General features: G+C 36.1%; 1 protein-coding gene across 1 annotated transcript in view; it reads right to left on the bottom strand.

Moving 5' to 3' along the window:
* Positions 1-25,509, bottom strand: part of LOC107553744 (cell migration-inducing and hyaluronan-binding protein-like) — a 171,152-nt gene that overhangs the window by 49,013 nt on the left and 96,630 nt on the right. Inside the window, exons 9-11 of the mRNA XM_016236058.1 lie at positions 19,384-19,505; positions 18,293-18,440; positions 15,186-15,377 (exon numbers count right to left, since the gene is read on the bottom strand). Coding sequence (XP_016091544.1) covers positions 15,186-15,377; positions 18,293-18,440; positions 19,384-19,505 — 462 coding nt within the window. The remainder of the gene's footprint in view (positions 1-15,185; positions 15,378-18,292; positions 18,441-19,383; positions 19,506-25,509) is intronic.

A 25,509-nucleotide genomic window follows, 5' to 3' on the forward strand; every position in this document is an offset into this window, starting at 1 on the left:
GCAGCAGCTGGATGCAATAATCACATGCCAATGTGCATTGGCTCGTTTAGTTTACACTCGAAGTAGATTGGTCCCTCTAAGCGAGATCCCAATTCGTCGGTCCTCCGACGTGACGTCTCCGTTCCCTCCTTCAGGGAACGAGGGTTACATACGTAACCGAGACGTTATCTTATTTGTCATAAAGAATGAAGAATATCTATCATCCAGCAGTTTTAATTTTGACTGCCAACTCTTTAAAATACATTAAAACAGCACGGAAACAGTATTCAGTCGAAGAAAAGATGAAAGTAATTCTCAGTACAATCATCCCCATTTAAATCATAAAGTTTGAAAAAATTGATTTTAAATCATTGAGACAGCATGCTGTTGTTGCACATAAAATATTAATGTTTAGAACAGTGCAAATACAAACACCATTAGAAACTCATAGTTCAGCATCACACACCATGATATGGGCCCATTTCTCTCCAAAACGGTGCCAGTATTAGCGTTTTGCAATAAAGAAATAAGAATAACTAAACTTGATCATTTATGTTACAATTTTAACATAAATGCACTTCTAGAAGGATGGCATCATGCCATACTTTTTACACATTTACTCAAATTGTTATGCTGATAATACAATTTGTAAGAAAAAATGCATTTTAAATAGCGAAGTATTTCTGGGGAAACTTTTTCAAAGGAAAACATACACACACACACACACACACGCATGTCTCTTTGCTGAGCCGCAGCGGTCTCGGTGAATCAGCAGTATCCACAACTAAATGGAACAAAAAGTGTTGAACTTGAAAATTGTTTATGCGCGAGTGCACTTGTTAAATGAAGGCGGATTGTATAAAATGGATAAAATGTAAAAAAAAAAAACTTTATTAACCAGCTGCAGTTTTATTACATCACGTGCTGGCACAGATCCAGTATATTAATCCCATCAATAAGATGCAGATTGCCCCTCAATTTGTGTTTCCAACACACTTTTTCACAGTGCGCATCACGCGCTCAAAGTTCAACAACAACTTATCCAAGTGACTGCTGCAGAACGCACGCGAGAGAGAGAGACGAGGCAGCGCAGATCGCGTGTCTCATAAGTGAGTGGGAATTTACCGAACGTGGCACTTGCGGGAGTTAACATTGTATGCAATACCCCGCAACCTCACACCAAATTTCAGGCCGTGTAGATAGGCAAGCATATATACAAATCGTTTAGTAAGCAGAAATCCAAAATTTACCTTAACATAGAGGAAGATGCGATTGAATTGATGCTAGAAGAATGCACTTCTAGCAGCCATGATAAACAGTTGGCGGTTAAAGTTTTCTATGCACAATTTGATTTGACGAAAGTCACGAGACCTATTACTATCTCTCTATCCAATCATAATGATGGATAAAAAATTTAATTAAAATAAGCATGTAATGACCACAAACAGAGGAAAATAGCGTAAAGAGTAAACAGAGTAAAAGTACCGATACATCACTTAAAATTTACTCAAGTAAAAGTAAAAGTACACAATTTTTAAACTACTCAAAAAAGTACAATTACTGATAAAAACAACTTAATTACTGTAACGTGAGTATTTGTAATTCGTTACTTCACACCCCTGATTGTAAGTCACTTTAGATTAAAATTAATAATAATAATAATAATTTATTTGTTTGTTTGTTTGAATAAATTGGATGGAAATCTGCCATACCTATAATTTATAAATGGGCTTATATAAAATTCAAATATATAATATATAAAACATTATTAGGAATAAATACAATGTAATAAGTAGGTGAATGAATTGGATGGAGATCTGCCATAGCTATAATTGATAAATTGGCTTATATAAAATGTAAATATATAATATAAAAAAAATATTATAAAGGAATAAATAAAACCTAAAGAAGTCAGTGAATAATCAGATAGAGATCTGTCATAGTTAAAATTTATAAATGGCCTTTGGCAGGTAAAATAAGGTAATTATTCTTGTGAAAATTCTTCTTGTAACAATGGAAACAATTTTTTTCAAATGTAAGAGGATGACGTTTTAGCTTCAGTGATTCAGTTCGATTTAATATTTGTGCTGTAATTCTTTGATGACCTTAACTCTTGGCATATAAAAATAGCTGAACTCTCTTACCTGATCACACACAATTTTTTTTTTTAAATTAGATTGCTTGATCTACAATTAGGTGTCCTCTTTTAAGTATTTAGTTGCTTTGATATGCAAAAATGTGCAAAGAAAGACATAAAGCACTCACCTTTGTTTCCAGGCATTCTGTGTTTGATTGAAATGGAAAGCTGGATTAATTATTCAGAACATAAAAAAACATACATTTAAAAACCCACACACAGTCTACTTCAACAGAAAGAAACGAGGACGGAGCTGACATTAGAAATAAAGAGACGTTGTCCGTCTTGCTATTACCTGACAGGAGCAATTACGCTGATGTCCAACAATGTAATGTATGGAAAGAGGAAAAGGCTCTTTGGAAAATCCTCAATGAGAAAGTAAAATATTAAAGCAAAACTGCTTATTAAATATGAGCAATGCTTGGCAATAACATGCAAAGTAACCGAGCTGGCTAATTCCTCAAGTGGAATTATGGATGCACATGGTGGATTTGGACTGACTGAGTTTGAAACAACATGCTTTTCATACCATATAATATAGGCTTCTACTATATATTTTGTTTAATATAGTAGGATATTTGGGGATTAAAACCTTTTTTTCCTGCAGAATATCACATGAGAAATATTACTGGAAATAGGTGTTATGAGAAATCACACCCTTCCTAGGCTCTCTAAACAACAAAAAAAGAACCAGAGCGCAAACTGTGCATGTTCTCCAATAAGAAAACTTTGCTGACTTGCTGATATGTTTTGAAAAGAACTCTTTGGAATGTTTTGGAAAAATGTCGAAGCTATTGGGAGGTGTTCTAATTGCTACAAATGCTGCGTTCCATTCAAAGTCTGTTCAAAAGAATTTGTTCAACGCATTTTATGGACGACAGTTTTTTGAACCTAGAAGAGTACAAGGCTGGCTGTGCACAAAGGCTATTTCAAAAAAAAAAAGGGTCAATTCCGACTTTGCTATGATTTGCTATTGACTGTTCAAATGCGGAGTTTTGCGCAGCGCAGAGTAACGCGTCGTGTGTGTGTGTGTGAGGGGAACAGGGTCACATCACAGGAGAGTGAACTGCCTGTCAGAAATCATAGCACGTCAGCTGTCTTAACCGTGGCTTGTGTACTGCATCATCACTGTGTCTGTCACATGACTCTGTTGCCCTTTTGGGCTTGAACTGATGGTAAAACTAACGACATTATTAACTTGATATTTACTTTGAAAGATGGAGCTCGCGATTATGGTAAGGGGCGTTACATTTCCGTATGGAACTCATTATAATCAGTGATGCTGTCTACACCATATAGATATATATCTATGGTCTACACTGGATGCGGCGCGGTACTACACGACAAATCCCTGACAGAAAACTGCTGCTGCGTTCGATTCATGATGTATTGACACAAATTTCAAATGATTTTCAACGGTCGCTTTGTCACGTCCAGTGTACTAGACAGACTTTAGCTGTTGTGGCGCAGACACAGTGTTAATCACCTATCGAGAAGAAACAAAGCAACCTCGGCGTCCGATTGCAGGCCTTCCGCTCCTCGAGTTCTCTCCAGCGCTGGAAAGCTGATCCGATATTTACACGGGTCCTACTCCTTGCCTTATTGCCTTAAGCCTTCTTTTGTTCCGCAGACATTTTCCTCTTTTGTTTTGTATCCGCCATCTCTATCTTTCTGTCGCTCGGCTCGCTAATGTCCTTCCTGTGCACTGAACGCTCTCTCCTCCACATCATGAGTAGACACGCCTCTTACTGCTGATTGCTACAAGTTTGTTTTGCTAGTCGGCCAGAGTTTTCTAAAGCGTTTTTGAAAAATCACATACCCCACCTTTAAGACTGAAGATGGCACGCTTCTGTAATATGGCCTTTCACAACCAAATTGCAAAGGATCAACATTGCAGCTAACATTTTTGCAGGTGTAAAAGAAAAGATCAGAAATTATTTACTGTCCCTGCAGGTTTTTATCATGCAATGTGGAAATGATTACATGGATGCATTTTATTTGATTAACCCTTGTGTTGTGTTCTAGTCATTTTGACTTTGCGAGGATTTAGTTTTTCCTGGAAATGCTAGTAGTTAATAGAGGTCGACCGATAGTGGATTTTGCCGATACCGATAGCTAGGTTGGACCACACTGACCGATACCGATTAATTAACCGATAGTTTTAAAATTGATACTGAACAAAAACTAAAGTAGTGCTTTATTAACAAAAACAGTACTGAACCATACTAGTAGTAGTAGCAAAAAATAATAATAGTAATAGTAAATGTTGAAATGAACACACTCTAACAAGGAACAATACTTACACAGCTTTCATTAATCTTGATGCTACAAATGGACTCTTACTTTAAAGTGTTACCATTTCATTTCAACTGTCATGCTTAAAGATATTATGTACATTAACAACGATTCGGGACCAACATAATGTAACTTAATGGAAAACTATGTGAATGGCGCTCTGTGGCACGGCAGGATTTTCTGTCGGCTGCATTTAAATCTGCATCTGAAGTTTCCCGCTCTATTCAGCGTGCAGTATCACGTGTCTAAACAAATAGCACGTGCTGTCAGTGATTTCAACCACTAGAGGCCGCTCTCGCACTGTGTAATGACAGCAGACCCTTCCCAGCCGCTCCAGCAATGGACGCAACCCGGAAAACTATTGGCATGGATTTTTGTCGATAACCGATAGTTCCAGCAATCAACTATCGGTGCCGATTAATCGGCAAAACCGATACATCAGTCGACCTCTAGTAGTTAATATTATCGCATTGGACTTTTTAAAAACTTTTTTGTTTATATATTTGTGCCTTTGTAACACTTCTAGTGTTGCTTGTGAAAAATGACCAGCCTACAAAAAATTGCTTCTAAAATTATCATTATGCTATATTATTACCAAATACTGGTTTCAATCTTGCATTGTTTTCTTTCAATTAGCACAGGTTTTAATTTCTTTTTGGAACTGATTGATTGAAGCCCTCATTGATCTGAGCTCATGCACCTCAGTTTTTCAGTGAACATTGCCAAAACTATCCACAAATAATGCCCTTGTCACTCAGAAACTGAGGTGGATAAGCTCAGAGCAATGAGGACTGACTACTCTGTTCCAAAAAGAAATACAAAACCTGTGCTAATTGAAAGAAGACATGTTGACAATTCAAGACTTGGTGATAATTTAGCATAATGAGAGATTTACAAGGAATCTTTAAAAGGCTGGTCATTTTTGACTGGGAACACCAATTTAGGTAAAAGATTTTCAGCACAGCACAAGAGTTAAAGGTGATTTTTTTTTCTCAGTTAAAATATATCCAGAATGGCCATTTTCCAAGTTGAAGGAAACACAGCAGTCCAGCGGAAGTTATCAAAATGTCTAATGTCACTTACATTGTCATTAAACGATTACAGACAACGAGGCAACTTCACACACTTTGTGCAGACATCTGTAATGACTTTCAGAGCAAAACATCATAAGTGAATCTCGATTCTGTCTGGTTTAATTTTCCGTCTGGCACGCATCAGTAAAAAACACTGGGAAACAAAGCAGATTGTTTGAGGTAGAGATGAGGACTGAAGTGATGGGATCTGTCAGCAGTCCTGAGTCACTGCACAAATAATAAGGGCAAATTGTTAAAAGAATGCAGAAGTACATTGTGTCCTTTCTGTGTGCAGAACAGTTGCGTGTGTTTAGTATGAGCAGGTAATGGGAGAATGTTCAAACCACAACATCTTCAGAGAGAGCAATTATCTGTGAGATTTGGAAGTTGACTGCAGACGTGCTTGTTTTGCATAATTATTTAACTGAAATATGATGAATTCAAATCCTACTGCTTGCAGTAATGCAACGCAGCAAAAAATATTAATCCTTTCTGTCTTGTTGTCCAGTAAAAATATCTAAACCTTTAAAACATAAATGAAACTGAGAAGAAAATGTGCATAAGACTTGTTTTAGAGGACATATCCTAAATGAAGTTTATTTTTCCTACCTTATTTCCAGATGTAAAATTGTAGTAGATAATAAGAATTGAATCTTGAATTTATAGTGAATTATGTTAATGTTTCTTAACCCGTGGCATTTGTTCATGTTCAGAGGCACAGTTCACCCAAAAATGAAAATGTGCTCACCCTCATGCCATCCAAAATGTAGATGAGTTTGTTTCTTCATCAGATTTGGAGAAATGTAGCTTTACATCACTTGCTCACTAATGGATCCTCTGCAGTGAATGGGTGCCGTCAGAATGAGAGTCCAAACAGCTGATAAAAACGTCACAATAATCCACAAGTAATCCACACCACTCCAGTCCATCAGTTAACATCTTGATAAGCCAAAATCTGCATGTTTCTCATTCTGACGGCACCCATTCACTGAAGAGGATCCACTGCTGAGCAAGTAATGTAATGCTACATTTCTCCAAATCTGTTCTGATGAAGAAACTCTTTTACATCTTGGATGGCCCGAGAGTGAGTAAATGTTCTGCAAATTTTCATTACTCCCTTGTGCGGTCTTCGGTCATTTCTGACTGGAGAATTTTACATTTTGAATTTTTAAAAATCGTAGCTTCACCAGAATGGTACGAAACTTGGTGACTTTTATGTTGCTTGGTATGTGAACACACAAAAAAAAATGTAAATGCAATGCAATGAAGGGGTGAAACTCTAAAACATCTAGAGTGCAAAATCAACACACCAACTCACACACGCGCGTGCGGACACACACACACCTATGAACTGGTGTGACTGTAACACTGCAACTATGTAAAATAAAATTAATAATTCAACTACAATTCAGTAAAAAAGTGGACAGCAAGGAAGGGGTTACAATCTAAAACATCAAGAGTGTAAAACAGATACATCCCCTCACACACACTTACTTACACACACTCACAGACACACACACACACACGCACACACAATTATACATACTCAAATGAATTGGTATGGCTATAACCATATAGCCAAAATGAGTCAGAAGACTCAGAAGTCAGAAGAAATAAGAGGTTAAAATCAGATCAGACCCCAAAGGATTAAGCTCTGATAAAGCATTCCTGTTAATTTTTGTTACATTTTTATATAAAAGACATCGAGACTTTAAAAAGTCCTGTTTTTTAAGAAATAAAACGACATTAATAGACATGAAAAGGCAAAAACAGTGGGATTTTTGTTTTAATCACAAATAAATGTTTATTTTTTTTATACCAAACTTTATATAAAGACGATTCTCAACTATGTTATGATATTTTTAAAAAACAGTTTTCTTTATGCAAATTGTGTGTAAAATGGCCATAAACAAGTTTTTCCATTATATACAATGTATCTATAAACTGTATCTAATTTGCATATTAATGTGTTTTTGGGGCAAAATAGAATGAACAAATAAGTGCAATAATGGGAGTAATAATTAGCAAGATTTTCATAATAATATCTGATATTTAATAGGAATATTGATACATATTTTTTTCTCTATTCATTTGTTGTGTCTCCCAAAATGTGTAATAAACATTCTTTAAGTCCTGGTGTCCTCTACAGTGGACATGTATGAAATCGACATCCTGTTTCATAACAGAAGGTCATATTTTGATTTGAAACCCCATAACATTTTCCTGAGATGTTGATTTATGACAAACAATTTGAAAATTAGTCAGATTTAAATGATAATTACAAAACATTATCATATTTCCATAAGGGTGTTACACTTGATCACTAAATTAATGTCAGCCATTTTTAAAGACTAAGGAGAGGGAGTGGTCATGGTGAAACATCCAATCGTTTGGTATCTCTGAAAAGCCCTGAATGTGCTCTGTACAGGACATCCAGATTTAAAACTGTGACATGTAACGTCTCAGAGAAATCGCTAAAACATAATGTCCTCTACAGAGGACAAAACTCCATAGCTGGTAGTCAGTATTTTAATATACATTAAAATCCACAACCTAATAAAAGTAAACAATTATGTATAAAAACAACTAGGGAATTCACAAGCCTCTCTATAGAGTCCAATACAGGAATCAAATGGTTACACCATGAAATTACAGGTTTTTCTTTTTCTTTTTGCTCTTAACAGGTGTTATTCTGCCTTCAAAACATGGATTGTAAAGGCCTAGTCTCTATTTTAATCTGAAATACTGCATTAATTGAAAAATTAGAAAAAAAAATTAGAAAAAAAAATGTTTGTACTATTTTCAATGGGAAAAATTGATCATAATTATTGCATAAATATTAATTAGTACCATAAAATTCTCTCAAAATACAAAAGAAAAAATATTATTGAACAAAAATATATTAGATTGATTTTACTGAAGAAAAAAAGTTACATTTCAGGTGTCCGGTCACTTTTGACCGTGAAGACCATGAGTATGACTCCCAAATGAGGAGCGCACAAGGTTAAAGTATAAACCTTATAAAAAATATATAAATAAAATAAATAAAAAAAATAGACAACACACACCTTCAGCACATGCAATTTGTTCCAAAAACTAGATCAAAGACAACATGCTTATCAGAGAAGTGAGAAAAATGTTGATTATAGATACATTTAAAAATATATAAAATTTCATTGAGAAGTCTAAAAGCGCAACAAATACGTGCACAAGACTGCAACTACAGCGGCTTCGTGTCAATATGCTTCATCTAAATCCCTTATAAAATCCATACCTGCCTTAATTCAACCCAACAGCTGCATCAGCAAACAGAAATGTGTCCTTTATGTGCATGGAATGCACTCATTCAGATTTAAACAAGCCACTCTTTATCCAGAGACACTCCATTTGCAAATATCTGACTGAAAGCAGCGAGTTTAAAGAGATTTGTGGAACGTCTTGTCTAAGTTTGCCCACTATTGCTGGGTGGATTCAAATTTCTACAGACCTCACAATGAGCAGATGTTATGCTGCATGCATACATACAGATGTAATATTTATAATAGGCCTAGTCTACCACAATAAAATTCGGCTGTTTTTTCTTTGACTTAAAATAAAGGCATTTTCTGAGGAATCTGAATCTGAGGATATAACTGAGCAAATAATTCATGACTACAACGGGTATTTTTTAAAGAAATGGAATCATAAGTTTATAAACATTTATAAACATTTTAACACCGATAGATCTTTTTAAATAACCCCAAATTAACCTGATTAAGGCATTTGGACATGTTTTATGCTTTCAAATAACCTAAAAAGCGTGTTTCTTATGGACTTATCTAAATTAATTGGTTCTACTTAATTTAAATATATAGTACTTATGACATTCTGAATAAAAAATGTAAGGGTCTACAACCATCATTCAGTTTTACAGTGCATCTGAGAAGCAGCATTTTCAGCCATTGTTTCAAAGCAGAAAATAGTGCTTCAATACCAGATGTGAGTGAGCCAAAGGTGACTGTGCCAGGGGAAAAACTCCCTAGATGGCAGGTTTGATGAGCAAGAAACCTTAGGAGGAACCAAGACTCTCAGCAGAGAGTGAATCCTGCAGTTACCGATTCTCTGCTGTGACCGAGAGAAGGTTTGCTAGCACATATCTCTGTCTTGGCCACAATAAACCAGCTGAAAATCAATGTCAGTATTGTGCTGAAAACTATTTCATCTTCCTTGGCACTGATAGTTTTTCAAAACAGTGCCGTTAGAAAGCATCCACCGATTTCTCATTCTGCTGAGCTGCAAAGTCATATTAAGGTGTATCCAAATGGGATTTCTGGAGAATTCCTGCAGAAATGAAGTGGCTGCACAATTAATCAAAATAATATTTAAATCATTATATTGATTAGTGTGATTATTAAAAGTTGTGATTAAATAAATATATGCATGTTTTAGAGTGAGGTGCGTCCTGTGGTTTTCAGCCAAAATAAGTTTAATGATGATTTGACATTTGAAAATGAAGAAATTGAGACAGCCATAAACACCGTTTTACATTTGAAGAAATTGAGACAGCCATAAATGCAGATTTACAAAAAAATTATAAGACTTTAAAAAAATTAATCTTACAGTGAAATATTACAATAGTAATATTTCTTATTTGTTTGATACTTTATGAAGTAATTATAATCATGTACAGTGGGGAAAAAAAGTATTTAGTCAGCCACCAATTGTGCAAGTTCTCCCACTTAAAAAGATGAGAGAGGCCTGTAATTTTCATCATAGGTATACCTCAACTATGAGAGACAAAATGAGAAAAAAATCCAGAAAATCACATTGTAGGATTTTTAAAGAATTTATTTGCAAATTATGGTGGAAAACAAGTATTTGGTCAATAACAAAATTTCATCTCAATACTTTGTTATATACACTTTGTTGGCAATGACAGAGGTCAAACATTTTCTGTAAGTCTTCACAAGGTTTTCACACACGGTTGCTGGTATTTTGGCCCATTCCTCAAGAGCAGTAATGTTTTGGGGCTGTCGCTGTTCATATATAAATTCACAAAACTTTGGCCAAATTGTGAAGCCCTATAAACAAGCACAGCACCTAAAATAATAAAATAAAATAAAATAAAAATAAATTTTTTGCCATTTTTATCTGAAAAATAGCAATTTGATTTTTCCCTGAATTGTGCAGCCCTACATAGAGTATTAAGGTGTTTTCAAAGTTGCATTTAATATAAAAATCATAAAAATACTTTAAACTACGTGACGTTTTATTGATTAGGCCAAGCTGAATAAGTAAAGCAGAGCATCTCAACTGGATCTGCTAACCGTAATCAAACCCAACAACTTTGTTTTTATCCTACAAAAATAAACATCCTTAATCAATGCATCATGCATTAGGTACACCTGTCTTCCTTTATCATCCAATCCATTTTCAGTTGTTGCCAACTGCACAATAAACATCAATTCGTTAGCTATTCTAAAGGCCAATTCATACCGCACCGACAAACGCCGACAGACGCCAACAGACTAGTCTGTCGGAGTTTGTTGGATCAGTGTGTTACCCCTGTCGGCGTTTGTTGGGTCGGAGTTGGTTTTAACCCGATTGAACATGTTTAATCGGTGTTTGTTGGGTCGTGGAATGTCTGAGCAGTGTGATATGATTTTCCAACAAACTACAACAAACTCTGACGTAATCTGACCTAGCCACGAACCGTTGCCATGACAATGAGGCAAGACTGCAAGTAGGTGCTGGGCGCGCTTAGGAAAATAACTTTAAAAATGGCAGGTTTCTGGACAAACCAGAAAGAGGAACGTTTTTTTTTTATCTTTGAGAGGAGAGGCCAGAGCTTTATGCGGTGGGTGTGGCCGAGTATACCAACCGCAACGCGAGGGGGAATGCGATCAGATCGATCGCTACAGCGCTTGGGAAATTTCACAACGGAAATGTATTTGACAATATATTATTATTATAATAAAACTGCCTTACAATATTACCAAAGACATTAATAACAGTATCTTTTTTATTGTTGTTACAAGATCATCCATTTTTCCCCCTAGTTAATTCTCCCTGACTTGAAGTCTGTTGGTGTCTGTTGGGGCAGTGTGAACATGACAGTTATTTTTCATAAAATTCTAAATCCAGCGGCCAACGTGTCTGTTGGCATTTGTCGGTGCAGCGAGAATTGGCCTTAAAGTCTATACTGTATATAACAAGCAGATCGTTCTTGACCTCACAAAGAAAAACGAGCAGCTTGTGGAACTTCGAAATGAAGTTATTAGGTGAAAAAAAAAACTAGAGAATGTGATTGCTATCATTTTGGCTCTTCCTTTGAGCACTGTGATACTCACTGTAGCAAAATGGAAAAAATGGCACAAAGCCCAGAAACATCTAAGATCACACCATCCTATGTAATTGAGCAACTGAACAAGAGGAGCAATTGTTAAAGAAATGAACAAGACAGCAGCTACAACCCTGACAGAAGCGCAGAACATATTGGATGAAATGAGAGAAACTATCCCAACATCACCCATCGTTCCAACACTTTAAAAGAGATTCTCGTCAAGAGCGGCTAGAAAGAAGTGACTTCTGGGAGAGGCTAACATTAAGTCAAACCTGAAGTTTGCTACACGACATCTGACAAAACTGGCAATCTTTTGCAGTCTGATGGCACTAACTCTGAGCATTCTGGTCTGAAAGTGAAGTACTATATTTAGTGCAAAGCAAACCGCCCACGAAACACCATTCTGAACCAACCAGCATCATGGTCAGCAACCAGAGAAATTCAGGGTGTTCAGGGCAAAATCCTCCTCCAGCAGCACAATGGCCTATGCTCGGCATCAAAACATATACTGGAGCTGAATCGTTGCTTACTGCCTACGGTTACAAGCTAAAGCCGTCATACTCTGTATAAACAGTTTAAATTTTTTTTATTATTATTATTGAAGGAAACTAATGCTTTTATTCAGCAAGGATGCATTAAATTGATTTAAAGTGAAAGTAAAGACATTTATAATGTTACAAAAAATTATATTTCTGAATATATTTCTGAACTTTCTATTCATTAAATCCTTATGAAAAATTGTATCGCAGTTTCCACAAAAATATGAAGCGATGAAACAATTGATAATAATCAGAAATGTTTCTTGAGCAGCAAATCAGCATTTTAGAATGATTTCTGAAGGATCATGTGACACTGAAGACTGGAGTAATGATGCAGAAAATTCAGCTTTGCATCACAGAAATTGAATTATTAATGTTTTATTCTCCTTTTCAATCATCTTACCCACCATTACGTTTTTCTTCTAAATATAAAAAAAATATTCCAGGTTCAGTAAAAGTCGCAAAATTGAACATGCATATTGTTTACTTTTTTAAAGACAACCTAAGCCAGAAAAGTCAAAGGGTCAGATTTACGCAAATGCTCTTTTGCCATTAAAAATCTACTGTCAGTTATTTTTTTAGGCTGACCGTATTGCATATGCATTTGTGGAATTTTCCCTTTCAGATGCAAAATTTATGGGAGGAGAGTATTTAATGCAAGGTGATTGCCGTAGTCAGTTTACTGGTATTTGTGCCAATATTTAACACCCAAAAAAGCATGTCTTTTGCAAAAAAAAAAGCATTTTGTGCCAGTGGTGTTAGTAGACTATACACACCTAATTATCATTGGCTCTGCTTGTTTACGTCTTTGATATGCGCATTGTCAGTAGATAATCCACTCCCATCTGCACATTTATATAATTGTGATCTCACACGAATTTGCCCTGTTTAGTAAATCTGACCCTAAATGGTAACCAATGTGCCAATTGGGCATCACTTGTATTTAACCCGGAATATTGCTGAAAAAACATAACTAAACTAACCTCATTGCAAACAAACACCAAACAATCCACAAAAAATCACCAAAAAGAAGGTACGAAATGGCTCATATGAAGCACGTCGATGATGCATTAAAATGCTGCCTATGTAGGTGGCTCAAGAGATTTTGAAACAGAGCCTATTAAATAGCTTGACAAAAGGTTAGTATTCTGGAAAGGCCCTGCTAGACTTGACAGGCTTCAATCCAATTGAATTGGTGGTATGACTTGCTGAAATTGCAGTCTACTGATGCGTTACATCTAATTTGGACAAAATTATTTTAGCATTAAAATCAGGAGGAGTAGCAGGAAGAAATTCAAAGGAATTCAACAGAGGAAGTGCTTTCCGCAGGCTCTGAACGTCAGCCATTGTTGAGTAAAATTCTTGAACATACTTAAACCAAAGGAAGATAAACACAGGTCAGCTTTAAACATCAGAACGAAAAGTCGCATACACACACACACACACTTCAGCCTCAAAGTTCTCCAGAACAGTCAGCTTCACTTTTGAGTGCGATGTGCTTTCCTGAATCTGATGTAAGACATTCCAAACCCCAGGAGAACGAGGATGAAGGGATTTTTACAAGGTGTTTATTTGAAATTCGAACATTTTTGTGTCTGTGAGGAAGCGTTTTTTCTAACTGCTGGAACTCGACATTTTCTCTGATGCAAAATTTCATCTAACGCCTCCAATCACCTAGTTTCTGTGAATTGCCATGATGAAATCCTGTTGACAGCACTGATGTGTCACAGACAAAGACGGCAATCCGCTAGCTGTTATTTCAGCCACACTTTACACTCCAGCATCCCTGTTTCTGTGCATTTATGTAAGTGCTGAGTAAGATTAATCAACAACGTGTACAATTATTTTGTAACTATGCATTAAAATATGCAAAAAGCTAAAATTAATCACTGCATAGAATTTGTTAACAAAACATATTTTTGAACAGGGTGTCTATACACAAATGTACTATCTACAAAAGTGGGTAGTGGTCGACCAAATTTTTATCTTTTATTTTTTTAAATTGATAGAGAGCAGGGTAGCTGACGGCTGATACAAAGTTGATATATATGATATCACACAATTTAATTTAAACATATTAAAAGCACATACATAACTCCTAAAATTGTATTTCTATTTATTATACATATTTATATATTCACATAATAATTTGAAAATTGCTTCATTAAAATTCATTCATGAAATTGATTCATTAAAAAAAATCTGTAAAATTAACCTTTTTTTTTTTTTTTTTGACTTTTTCTCAGAATTCTGAATGTACTCTTTTACTTTTTTTAATTTAAAGATAATTTAAACTTTTTATCTCACAATTCCAAATCTTTTTTTTTTTGGGTCACTCACAATTCTGTCTTTTCTTCTTAGAAATGCGAGTTTATGTCGTAATTCACATTTCATAATTCCGAGTTTATATATCACAATTGTGAGGAAAAAGGTAATAATTATCAAAAAAGTCAAACTTACCATTTCATAACTAGCTTCCATAAATAGAAAGCAAACTTTTCAGTACATGTTTCCTTTTCTGTTTAACAGTTCTGTCTAATAATTTATTATCAGAACTGTTAAACAGAAACAGTAAATTAATGAAGAGATTGAGAGCTCAATGCACTCAGATGCTGGTGTTCTCAGCACTGTCAAAATAAATGTCCCACTTCCAACCCAATTAGAAAAACGTATCGGCCGATGCGATAATTCAAAAATCCCAAATGTCAACCAATATATTGGCCTTAGCAATATATCAGCCGACCACTGAATGTGAGTGGCACAATCGATGCAGTACATGGACGACTAAAATTCAGCATTGCTTTACACTTTTAGTGAGGAGTTTCAAAGCTATAACTGACCTTCCACTTTGATCTGGTTCCTCATGCAGTAAGGACAAGCCAAGATGCTGAACTCCTCAGCCTGGTGCATGGAGTAATCTGTGCTTGCCACCACAATCCTGTCGCCGAATGTCCAACCCTGAGGTTCGTCCGCGAGCTCCAGAATACTGCAGTTAGACAAGGTGTCTATAGAGATGGAGGCCTGTGGACGCACTGTTGAAGGACAAAACGCACACATATTTAGCAGGCACATATAACTGTCATGCCCTATATAAAGATTTATATGCATTGTTAGTCTACTCTAATCTGATCTGAGAGCCATTAAAGATGCATGAAACACGTGTGTGCATGAGCTGCATTTAATCTCATATTGTATTTTATACACGACCAGTCAAAAAGTTGACAGAAACGTTTTTCCTGAGCCAAGATCTCGTTTGTAATTAAATGATTGATAGACGATCCCCTAAAACCAATTTTACTCATAAATCAAATCCAGAAAGAGACATTTAACGAAAGTAAAGTCACTGTGAGACACAAAGTTACATGATGTATTTTACATGCCAACGTTAATGAGAACATTATTCTTACATTTATGCATTTGGCAGCTGCTTTTATCCAAAGCATCTTGCAGTTCATTCAAGCAATACTTTTCTGAAGAATCAAACTCATGTCTTTAGAGTTGCTAGGGCATCTTTTATGTATTTTTATCCCCTAAAAGAGGAACTGAACACATTAAATCTGAAGTAATGTATTTTGAAAGTATGATTAATCATATTTTTATCATGCATTCCTTGTTATGCATGAGAAAATACATCAAATAAGTTCACATGATGGCCACAATCTGTCATAATGTGATGAGAATTTTTCAAAATGTCTTTCAAAGCAAAGACAACCAGATGAAGAACGTACTTGTAATCAGCTGGAGAAACTTTCAAGCTACGTGGCAGCATGTTAGCAATTACATGAATGGCATATTATCAACTAGCCTGGGCTGAATTTTCAGACAGACAGTGGTTTGGGTTAACACAAACCACTTTCAGCCAATAAACAAGATGTTCTGATCCATTTTGGGGAAATAAAACCCTAAAACATGTGACTGAAGAATCCAATACTTTGGGCATTTCTGTGACCTCTGAGTTCACTTAAAATCACTGAAATGTGTCACTTATGGGATGTGGACCTGCAATCTTTAAGAGCAGTTTAACTTGATTGACAATAAAGTGTCTCCAGATTATGTTTAGCGGAATAAAAATCAATGTGGAAAGTAGAGCTGACAGTATATTTCTGAAGCTTTCTCATCCATTTTTGTCTAAATATGTGCACACTTTTCGACAAGTGGAGAAGCCCAAGTTGTTTGTAAACAGCTGACATTTAGCATAAATTGTCAGAGAGGCCTGAGACGAGCTGTTGAAGTGGAACTTACCACAAATCACTTCTAAAGGACGTTTTTACCAATCCTTGTTACTTTTGACTGAAATGACTTCTCAAATTCAACATCAACATCTTAAAGCAAACATCAAATGTCATGCACAAACCATATAATTCACGATCTGATGTGTTTATGAGCAAAAGCAGGACATTTAAGAAAATAAAGGACGGGACGGGGCAGGCCAGGATGGGCCTTTATCAATCAAAAAGGAAAGAAATACTAAAACAAAAATATTAATAATTTTTGAAAATCTCATCCCAAAAAATAAAATAAGTGCCCAAACCTAAATTAAAGATCAAAGGCACAGAAATAATGCATCTTTGATGAATCTATAAATACAAAAGATTTCCATAGACATCATATCGCTGCTTGCAGCTGCAATGGTGTGAACGTCGCTAACGAGTGATGAAAGTCTCAAGTACAAGCAACTGTCAAGCATGGATGTAGATCATGTTTTATTTGATTAATTGATTAACTTTTGCGATCTGATTCGTTTGATTTGATCTGTACGGGGCTATTTTCATCCATCCTACCCACATTTTTGGCTTTTGGTTTATCCACTGATGGGGGTGGCAAAATGTAGCACAGGGAGCTGCATGGAAAAAGATAAGCACTAAGACCATTCATTTTTAATGATAGAGACGAACAGAGAGTGGGTGCAAAAACTGCCCCAAATATGTGGCACACGTCCCCATGCCGTCCCAGAGGCCACTTAGACGACTGTCTGTCTGCTCAAAGATCAAAGCTTCACTAATCACTTTTGAAGACACATATTACGGCTGTTAAACAGAATAAAACAGATGGGAAATATACAATGATCAAATTACTGCAGCCTTGGTGAGCATTAAAGACTTCTTTTTTAAAATCATTAAAAAATTATAAATCTTACTGACCCCAAACTTTTGAACGGTAGTGTAATGTGTATAACAGGGTTATAGTTAACGAAAACTAAAAACAACTAAAACCATTAAAAAACTACATACAAAACAATATATATATATATATATATATATATGCATACCAGCTAGTTGCCAAGTCAACATTTCTCATTTTAATTTGGATTAACTTGATGTACAAAAATGACTAAAAGTGATATGGAAATAAAAATTAATAAAAAGTGCTATACATATAAGAAATGAACTATGACAAAAACACACAAAAAAAGTTTTCATTAAAATGAAAACAGAAAATATAGAAATAAAAACTGATTTACAATAGTAAAATACAAAAAAAAAAAAATAATTTAAATATATTAAATATATATCGTAAATAGACATTCACTGATACTAAAATAACCTGGTACAAAAGGACACCAAAACTGGAAAAAAGGTGATTTATTTAAGAATATTATAATTTTTATTATTATTTGTCTGATTAGGCTGCTACTTCCACTGTGCTGTTAATTATAAGGTTGCAACGCCTAATTTTACTTACAGTATGGAAAATATATAATTGTTTGGTCAAATATAACTGCATTTCCAAATGTTTGTTGAGACAAAGGTAAGCAGCCGTGCCATTTGACCCCATGCATAAAGAGATATGCATACTGCTGCTATTGACTTTCATTGTATGCAAAAGAGCAGCTTGAGGTACATTATACATAAAATCTTCAATTAGAGTTATAAAGGTTTGGAGTGACATGAGTAACTGATAGAAAAGAGTTTCTCCGGAAGCCAAAAGCAGACTGCTTCAAACATACCGAGTTTGCCGCACAGGAAACGCACGCGGTAGTTGTGGCAAATCCCATCCACCTGCTCTTTGTTGAGGCATACAAAGCCATAGTTTCTGTCAAACTTGGAGAAGACTTCTCCTGTCATGTTGGCAGGGATGCCGTCAAGAGTTTCAGCCTGAAGGCAAAGGAAGATATTTTTAAATACAGTGAAAAAGTCATTCTCTCACATACACAACCGTTTAAAAGTTTGTGTCAGTTTTTTTAAAGAATTTATTTATTTTATTTGACAAGGAAGCATTAAAATTATTAAAAGTGACAGGACTTTTATAATGTTACAAAATATTTCTATTTCAAATACATTTTGAACTCTGTTCATCAAAGTATCCTGAAGAATCCTTTTCACAAAAATATGAAGCAATACAACAGTTTCAACATTGACAGTAATAAGAAATGTGTCTTGAGCACTAAATCAGCATATTAGAATGATTTCTGAAGGATCATGTGACACTGAAGACTGGAGTAATGATGCTGAAAATTCAGCTTTAATCGCATGAATAAATTACATTTTAAAATATATTCAAATCGAAAACCATTATTTAAATTGTAATAATATTTCAGAATTGTACTGCTTTTACTGTATTTTTGATCAAATAAATACATTTTTTCCCCTATTTTTTTCACATTTAAAACTGTAAACATTTATTCTATGTCACTGTTTCTGCTGTGCTGAACATTATCAGGTTTTAATGCATGATTACACTTTACACAAAAAAAAGAGTATTTTGAAGTTTAAAAACAAAGCAATTTTTTTTTAAATAATACTGACCACCATATCGATTATCAGCCATAACATAAAATGTGAAAATTTTGAAACTGCGTGTAATTTGTGTAAAAATATAAGCATTTAATAATTTAGTTAAGTACACTCTCAGAAGAAAGGTAAAAAGCTATCATTTGGGTTGTACCCTAAGGTGAAAAAGCTCAATCGTACATCTTTGCACCTTATTTACCCATAAAAGGTGCATATTAGTAGCTTTTGAAAAGGTACCGCCATATAGTAACAGTTTTGTACCTTTTTTCAGAGAGTGTATGTAGTAACTTAGTATTCATATGTTTACCTCAATATCAAGAGGGTTACTGCACAGACGCTCTGGAAAGGCTTTGTGGAGGTCGGTCAGTTTCTCCCAGTCACCTGACCCCCTCTCGTCATCGCGGTCAAACCATTCAGTCCATTCGGCCTCTAAAAAAACCACACAAACAGACACGCGATTAAAGAGCTGCCACCCCTCCAGCGCTGCCCGACAGACAGGCTCTGTGTAGATATTAGTCTCATTTACATCTTTAATCTTCCTGTTTTGCAATTCTGCCTGTCAAAGCCTATTTATGCAGATATAATTACAGTTCGCCCTCTCTGTTTTGCCGTCTGCATTGCCAGACCTACAGGGAATTCAGCCTACTTTTGTTGCATTGCATTCAAATCAAACCAAACAAAATAGAAAGACAACTCTGCCACGCAATCAAAAAGACTCCTTCACTCTCCACTGCGATTAGAAATCTCAAGTGTTCGTGCTGTTTGGGGGATACTTGAAAATAATTAGTATCTATGACAAATTAAAAAGAGCCCTTCAATGCCAAAGAGCTCTCAGAAGCCACTCCAAGAGTGCGGTGGATCATTTACTGTGTATATGAACATGCGGGAAGTGAACTGTTGTCATACTGTAGTGTGTGTTGTATATTAAGCAAAATCACTCCCATGCTTAGGGTTGCACTGTGCTATTACTTAAAATGTGCAATGCACACTTTTTTATGGGTTTTAGCGGTGTTCTTGAAAGCTGACGAAACAAGTTGTTAGCATAGACATTAAAAAATGAGGCAAAATATGAATGACTTAATATATTAATCTGATTAATCTTATTCACAGGGAAAGGAGTGATATTGCAATATATGTTACCTATAACGTCATATATCATTTTCACAGTATGCACATTCTCTGTGTAGATGAATATATATGGTTATAATATACAGAAAATCCCCATAATACAATCCGTATATGTATATAAATGAATAACATCTATATAATGATTTCTTTATGGTATTATATGTAGCAACCATATGTTGTCAATATATATTTTGATGATTAAGATTTGATGATGGCTTTCCTGTGTTGGCATATTTCCCATTAAAACAGGAAGCTGGTGCAAAAGGCTTGTGAAAAGCCAGTAGCCTTAATTCAGCACGAATGTATTAAACCGATCAAAATTGAAGGTAAAGAAATGTATAATGTTACAAGAGATTTATCATTTAAATAAATGTTTTTAAACTTTCTACTCATCAAAGAATCCTGAAAAAGGTGTTTTCAAAATTGATACAAATCAGAAATGTTTCCTAAGCAGCAAATCAGCATATTAGAATGATTTCTGAAGGATCATGTGACACTGAAGACTGGAGGAATGACGCTGAAAATTCAGCTTTGATCACAGAAATACATTACATTTCAAATTATATTCACAAAGAAAGCAGTTATATAACGTTGTAATAATATTTCAGTTTATGCTGTATTTTTGATCAAATAAATGGCCTTGGTGAGAGTAAAGAGACTTCTTACAAAAACATGTATTATTATAGATATTATTTAAGAAGCATATAACATACATCTCCACATTTTTCATAAACATTAACAAATCTTGCTGGCCCCAAACTTTTGAACAGTAGTGTATATCCAATAAAAGTTAACTTTATTATGGCAATAGCATATCAATGGTCTCAAAGCTAGAAGCATTTCATGGGCCCAAACTTGTTCCCAGAATTCCAGAATAAATTTCGCCCACTTTTCCCCATCTGTGCGCTGTAATCATACGGCAGGACTTTAATTCTACATCTAAATGAGCTCATTCTCTGCCCATAATAAGATCTTGCACACTTGTTAACTAAATTATCACTTTGGTGATGAACAAACAGATGGCATCTTCAGAATGGGGATGTTCTGTGCGACTGCAAATGAGGCACTGGTTGAGGATGTACAGGTGTAAGTGGTAGGCTGGGTAATGAAGCTGCTGGGACTCGGGGGCGGACAGACAGACGTCACGCGGATATTAGCTAACAGCACCGAGGATTGTGGGATATTGGGAGAGATTCTTAGGGAGATTGAGAAATGGGAGGTGGAGGGGAACCAAATATAGCATGTTGGATCACTGATTAACATTATTTACACATCATATAGGTGAAGACTCTTCAAGATTCTGTAAATTTAATGTTATTTAATCTGCTTGTACTTTGTACTATATCCTTTTTAGAAACCTGAATATTGTACAGTTACATTAAGATTTTTGTGTAATTAAGATTTGCAAGAACGAGTCCTTACCAGCTGCTGTCTCGTCCATGTTATTCCTGAATGTTCAGTGTCACATGATCCTTCAGAAATCATTCTAATATGCTGATTTGCTGCTCACGAAACATTTATGATTATTATCAATCTTGAAAATCGCTGTGCTGCTTCATATTTTTGTGGAAACAGTGATACATTGATTTTCAGGATTCGTTGATGAATAGAACGTTCAGAATTTATTTGAAACAGAAATCTTTTGTAACATTCTAAAAGTCTTTACAGTCACTTGATCAATTTAATGCATCCTTGCTGAATAAAAGTAATAATTTATTTTAAAAAATTCTGAACAGTATATGTACTACATATAGTCTACATGTATTTTAAAGGGGTCGTGAACTGACAAATCAAAATTCTTTTGACATATAAGTGGTCATTGTACTATAAAAACATCCTGTAAATTTCAGAACTCAAAACTTTCTTGTTAGTCTAAAGCTTATATTGAAGCCAATCTGTCAAAACAACGGCTTGTGGAATGTGCCACTTTATGACGTAATAGTGTGGATAAGCACCGCCTCTGCAGAGGAAGATCAACGCCTGCTTCTACATCACTGCTTGTTTACCCCCGCCCACCGATTCATGCATGCAGTGTTTATGAGAGAGGTAAATGTGCAGGTCTACCCAGAAACCAAATGATAACAATGGCTCCAAAGACAACAAGACGCAGTGCAGTGCCAAGTTGTGGAAAAACACAGTCTTTGCATCGCCTTCCTTCTGATCCCAACATTAGGAAAGAGTGGAGGAACTTTATTTTTAATGAAGATCCAGACCACGTCAGTAAGAACTTGGCCCTTTGTTCACTTCATTTTACCGTGGGTTCGTTCACAAACAAAGCACAATTCGACGCGGGATTTTTGGAAAGAATGAAACAGATGATGCTTTGCGACTGTATTGAATCCGACAGTAATGTCGCAATGCACAAGTGTGAGGAACTGTTTTTATTACGTGATCACTATTGCTTTGCCTCTACTTACAGATCGTTTGATATGTACTGAGTGAGTATTTATGTGTTTTGAATTTAAATCACAGCAGCATCCATCCATGAAGGACGTTGTGTGTCAAACATACACAACTATTAGCCAATCACAGCAGCTGGCGTTTACTTCCGAGTCTACAGTCAGCCACGACTATTCAAACAGAGCGATCTGATGAGGGGGGTCAAAACAGGACAGAAAATAGCCTATTACTTCTAAATTATGATGTTTTGTAAAAATCTTGATAACATTATAAGTGAACCTCAGAGAACAGTACAAAATAAAAATAAAAAATGCAGTTCATGACCCCATTAAAAATCAAATATGGAAATATATTGAAATTGGCTATCATTTTATGTTCTTCTACATTTTCTTTCAAAACAACTATTTGTTGCTGGATATTGTCGTATTGCCTGGTTAAGACATGGCGTCAGACATTTTTATAAAGCCCTGCTGGAAAGGCTGGCACAGCTGGTCACCAGAACTTGCTTAACCAGCAGGACATCAACAAGAAAGACCATACCGGTCTATGAGACACACAAGTTAAAGGTATAGTTCGCCCCAGTTCCATGTCATTCTAACCCTGCATTATTCATTCTTTCTGGAAACACAACAGGAGATGTTAGACTGTGTGTCTGAGCTGGGGTTTTTTTTCTTTTTTTTTCATGTTTCAAAGGTGGAGTGTGATTTATAATGCCAAGCTTCAAAACGAACAAGAACTCAATATGAAATCACCATAAAAGTAGCTCATCTGACCAGAGGTTGTGCTACAAATAATCATTATCCGTCACTTTGACGCACCGGGTTGTGCATTTCCTGTCATGTTCTATTTTTGTCCATCTGTAAAATACTGTAATGCTTGGTAGTTTTAACGTGACACTGATATCTTCTCTTGCAGGAAAAATAACTCTTGTTCTGCAAGAGCTTTTTTTAGTTTCACCAACCGCTGAGTTGCAGGTTCTTGGCCTTTTCATTTTTCTCTACTCTCACAATGTGAAAGAGACCTTAGATTTAATGAACAATATCGCATGAATCATTCCACCGGACTACATTTGGAAACTCTTGTTTCTCTCCTCAAATCTTCTCTCATTAATTTTCACAGAGTGTCTTTTTCTTCATTTTTAATCCACTAGTATCTTTGACTGTGAGAATGTCTCTAAAGTAGAGAAATGCAATAGACCCAGTACTTCCTTTCTAATCTGTCAACATGATGGAGAATGTCAGTCAATCTTTTTAAAATTCAGTAAATGATGGAACGAGTCTTCTGAAGTCATGTGATCACTTTGTGAGGAACCAATTGACATTTTGATCTGTTACTTTCATTGTGCTTTTTGTCCATTTCATAGTCTAACAGTCTATATAATGCTGCCTCTACACTGTTATTATTTATTCTATGTAAAATACATAAACATATTCGTAACTAATGCATTTATTGTATTTATTTATTTTTATTTAATAAAATTTAAATATGGTAATATAATTTTAGTACATTTACATTTATTTGTAATAAAATATATTTTAATATGATATGAAATTATATGATATATATTATACATAAATGATATTTTAATAAATTTGCATATATGTATTTCTTATATAATAAAATATTACATATTTCAATATTATATTAATGAAAAATATATACATATGAAGACATGAACATTTTTGTGGAAACAGGTAATTTTTTGCGGAATTTTTTGAGGAAATAAAGTTCCCTTTCAGTCGGTCACTACGAGTCACGTCGTGACCGACGAACTGGGATCTCGCTTCGAGAGACCAATCTACTTCGAGTGTAACTAAATGAGCCAATGCACATTGGCATGCAATTATTGCATCCAGCTGCCGCTGATCACAGCGTGAGCATAAAAAGACAGCCGGTGCAATGCATACCAGCTTTTCGCTGAGGAGCCGAGCGACAACATCATTCTGCTCCATCCAAGAGTCTTCAGTGAGCTACGAGTTCAACGTGCTCTTGGAAGCTTCTGGTGTTGGCGGACGGCGCTTCAGCGGTGGTCATTCCTGTGTCGAGTGGGGTTCGCACTTCAGGCTGTTGTGCTGCAAGCGGCCATTTCCCCTGTGCGCCTCAGCACTAAAAGAGCATTTCCCTGAAAGAGCAATTTCTCTAAATGAGTACAATAAGCGGGTGCGTCTTTGTAAAGATGACGCATCGTCTTTTTAAAGATGCCGTTTCACCCATGCGTTTCTGGATGCGGTCGTTACCTGGCACCGGGTGATGGTCACGATCGCTGCCTCAAATGTCTGGGCATTAAACACGCTGAGGTGGCGTTCACGGATGAGTCATGTTCCCATTGCGGGAAGATGACCATCTCGGAGCTGCGGGCCAGGCTCCATTTCCTCCAGGGGGGCGGATCTCCGTTGCCTCTGCCGCGATCTAGTGTTCGTCCTGGTGGCAGCCAGGTATGGACTACTTCGGGCAGTAGCACGGGTGGTCTGAAGGTTACAGTGGTGGTAAACCCCTCAGGGAAACAACCCTCGGGGGACCATCGCTCCTCTAGCGCTTCGCAACCAGTTGAGCCGCCAAAGGAACGCCCTGGGCCCTCTTTAAAGAGCGTACCAGCGGTATCCTTCGGTGCTCCTCCCGACGACCGGATGTCGATCACTGCATCGGAGGGAGAGCTCTCTGGAGAAGAAGATTCGGCTGCGCTGCCGCCCTCCGGGACGGTGGCAAGGCATGAATCGGATCCAGAGATGTCGGCTATGCTTTCCCGGGCTGCCAAGAGGGTAGGGCTTGAGTGGAAACCTCCACCGCATCCCGGGCCCTCGAGGTTGGACGTTGGGTTTCTTGGGGTTGCTCGCGCTGGTTCTCAGCGCCCCGCCTCAGTGCCTTTTTTCCCAGAGGTGCATGAGGAGCTCACCAGGTCATGGAC

The sequence above is a fragment of the Sinocyclocheilus grahami genome, unplaced genomic scaffold (genome assembly GCF_001515645.1).
Source record: "Sinocyclocheilus grahami isolate Dianchi unplaced genomic scaffold, SAMN03320097.WGS_v1.1 scaffold480.1, whole genome shotgun sequence".
In the NCBI taxonomy this organism is placed as follows: domain Eukaryota; kingdom Metazoa; phylum Chordata; class Actinopteri; order Cypriniformes; family Cyprinidae; genus Sinocyclocheilus; species Sinocyclocheilus grahami.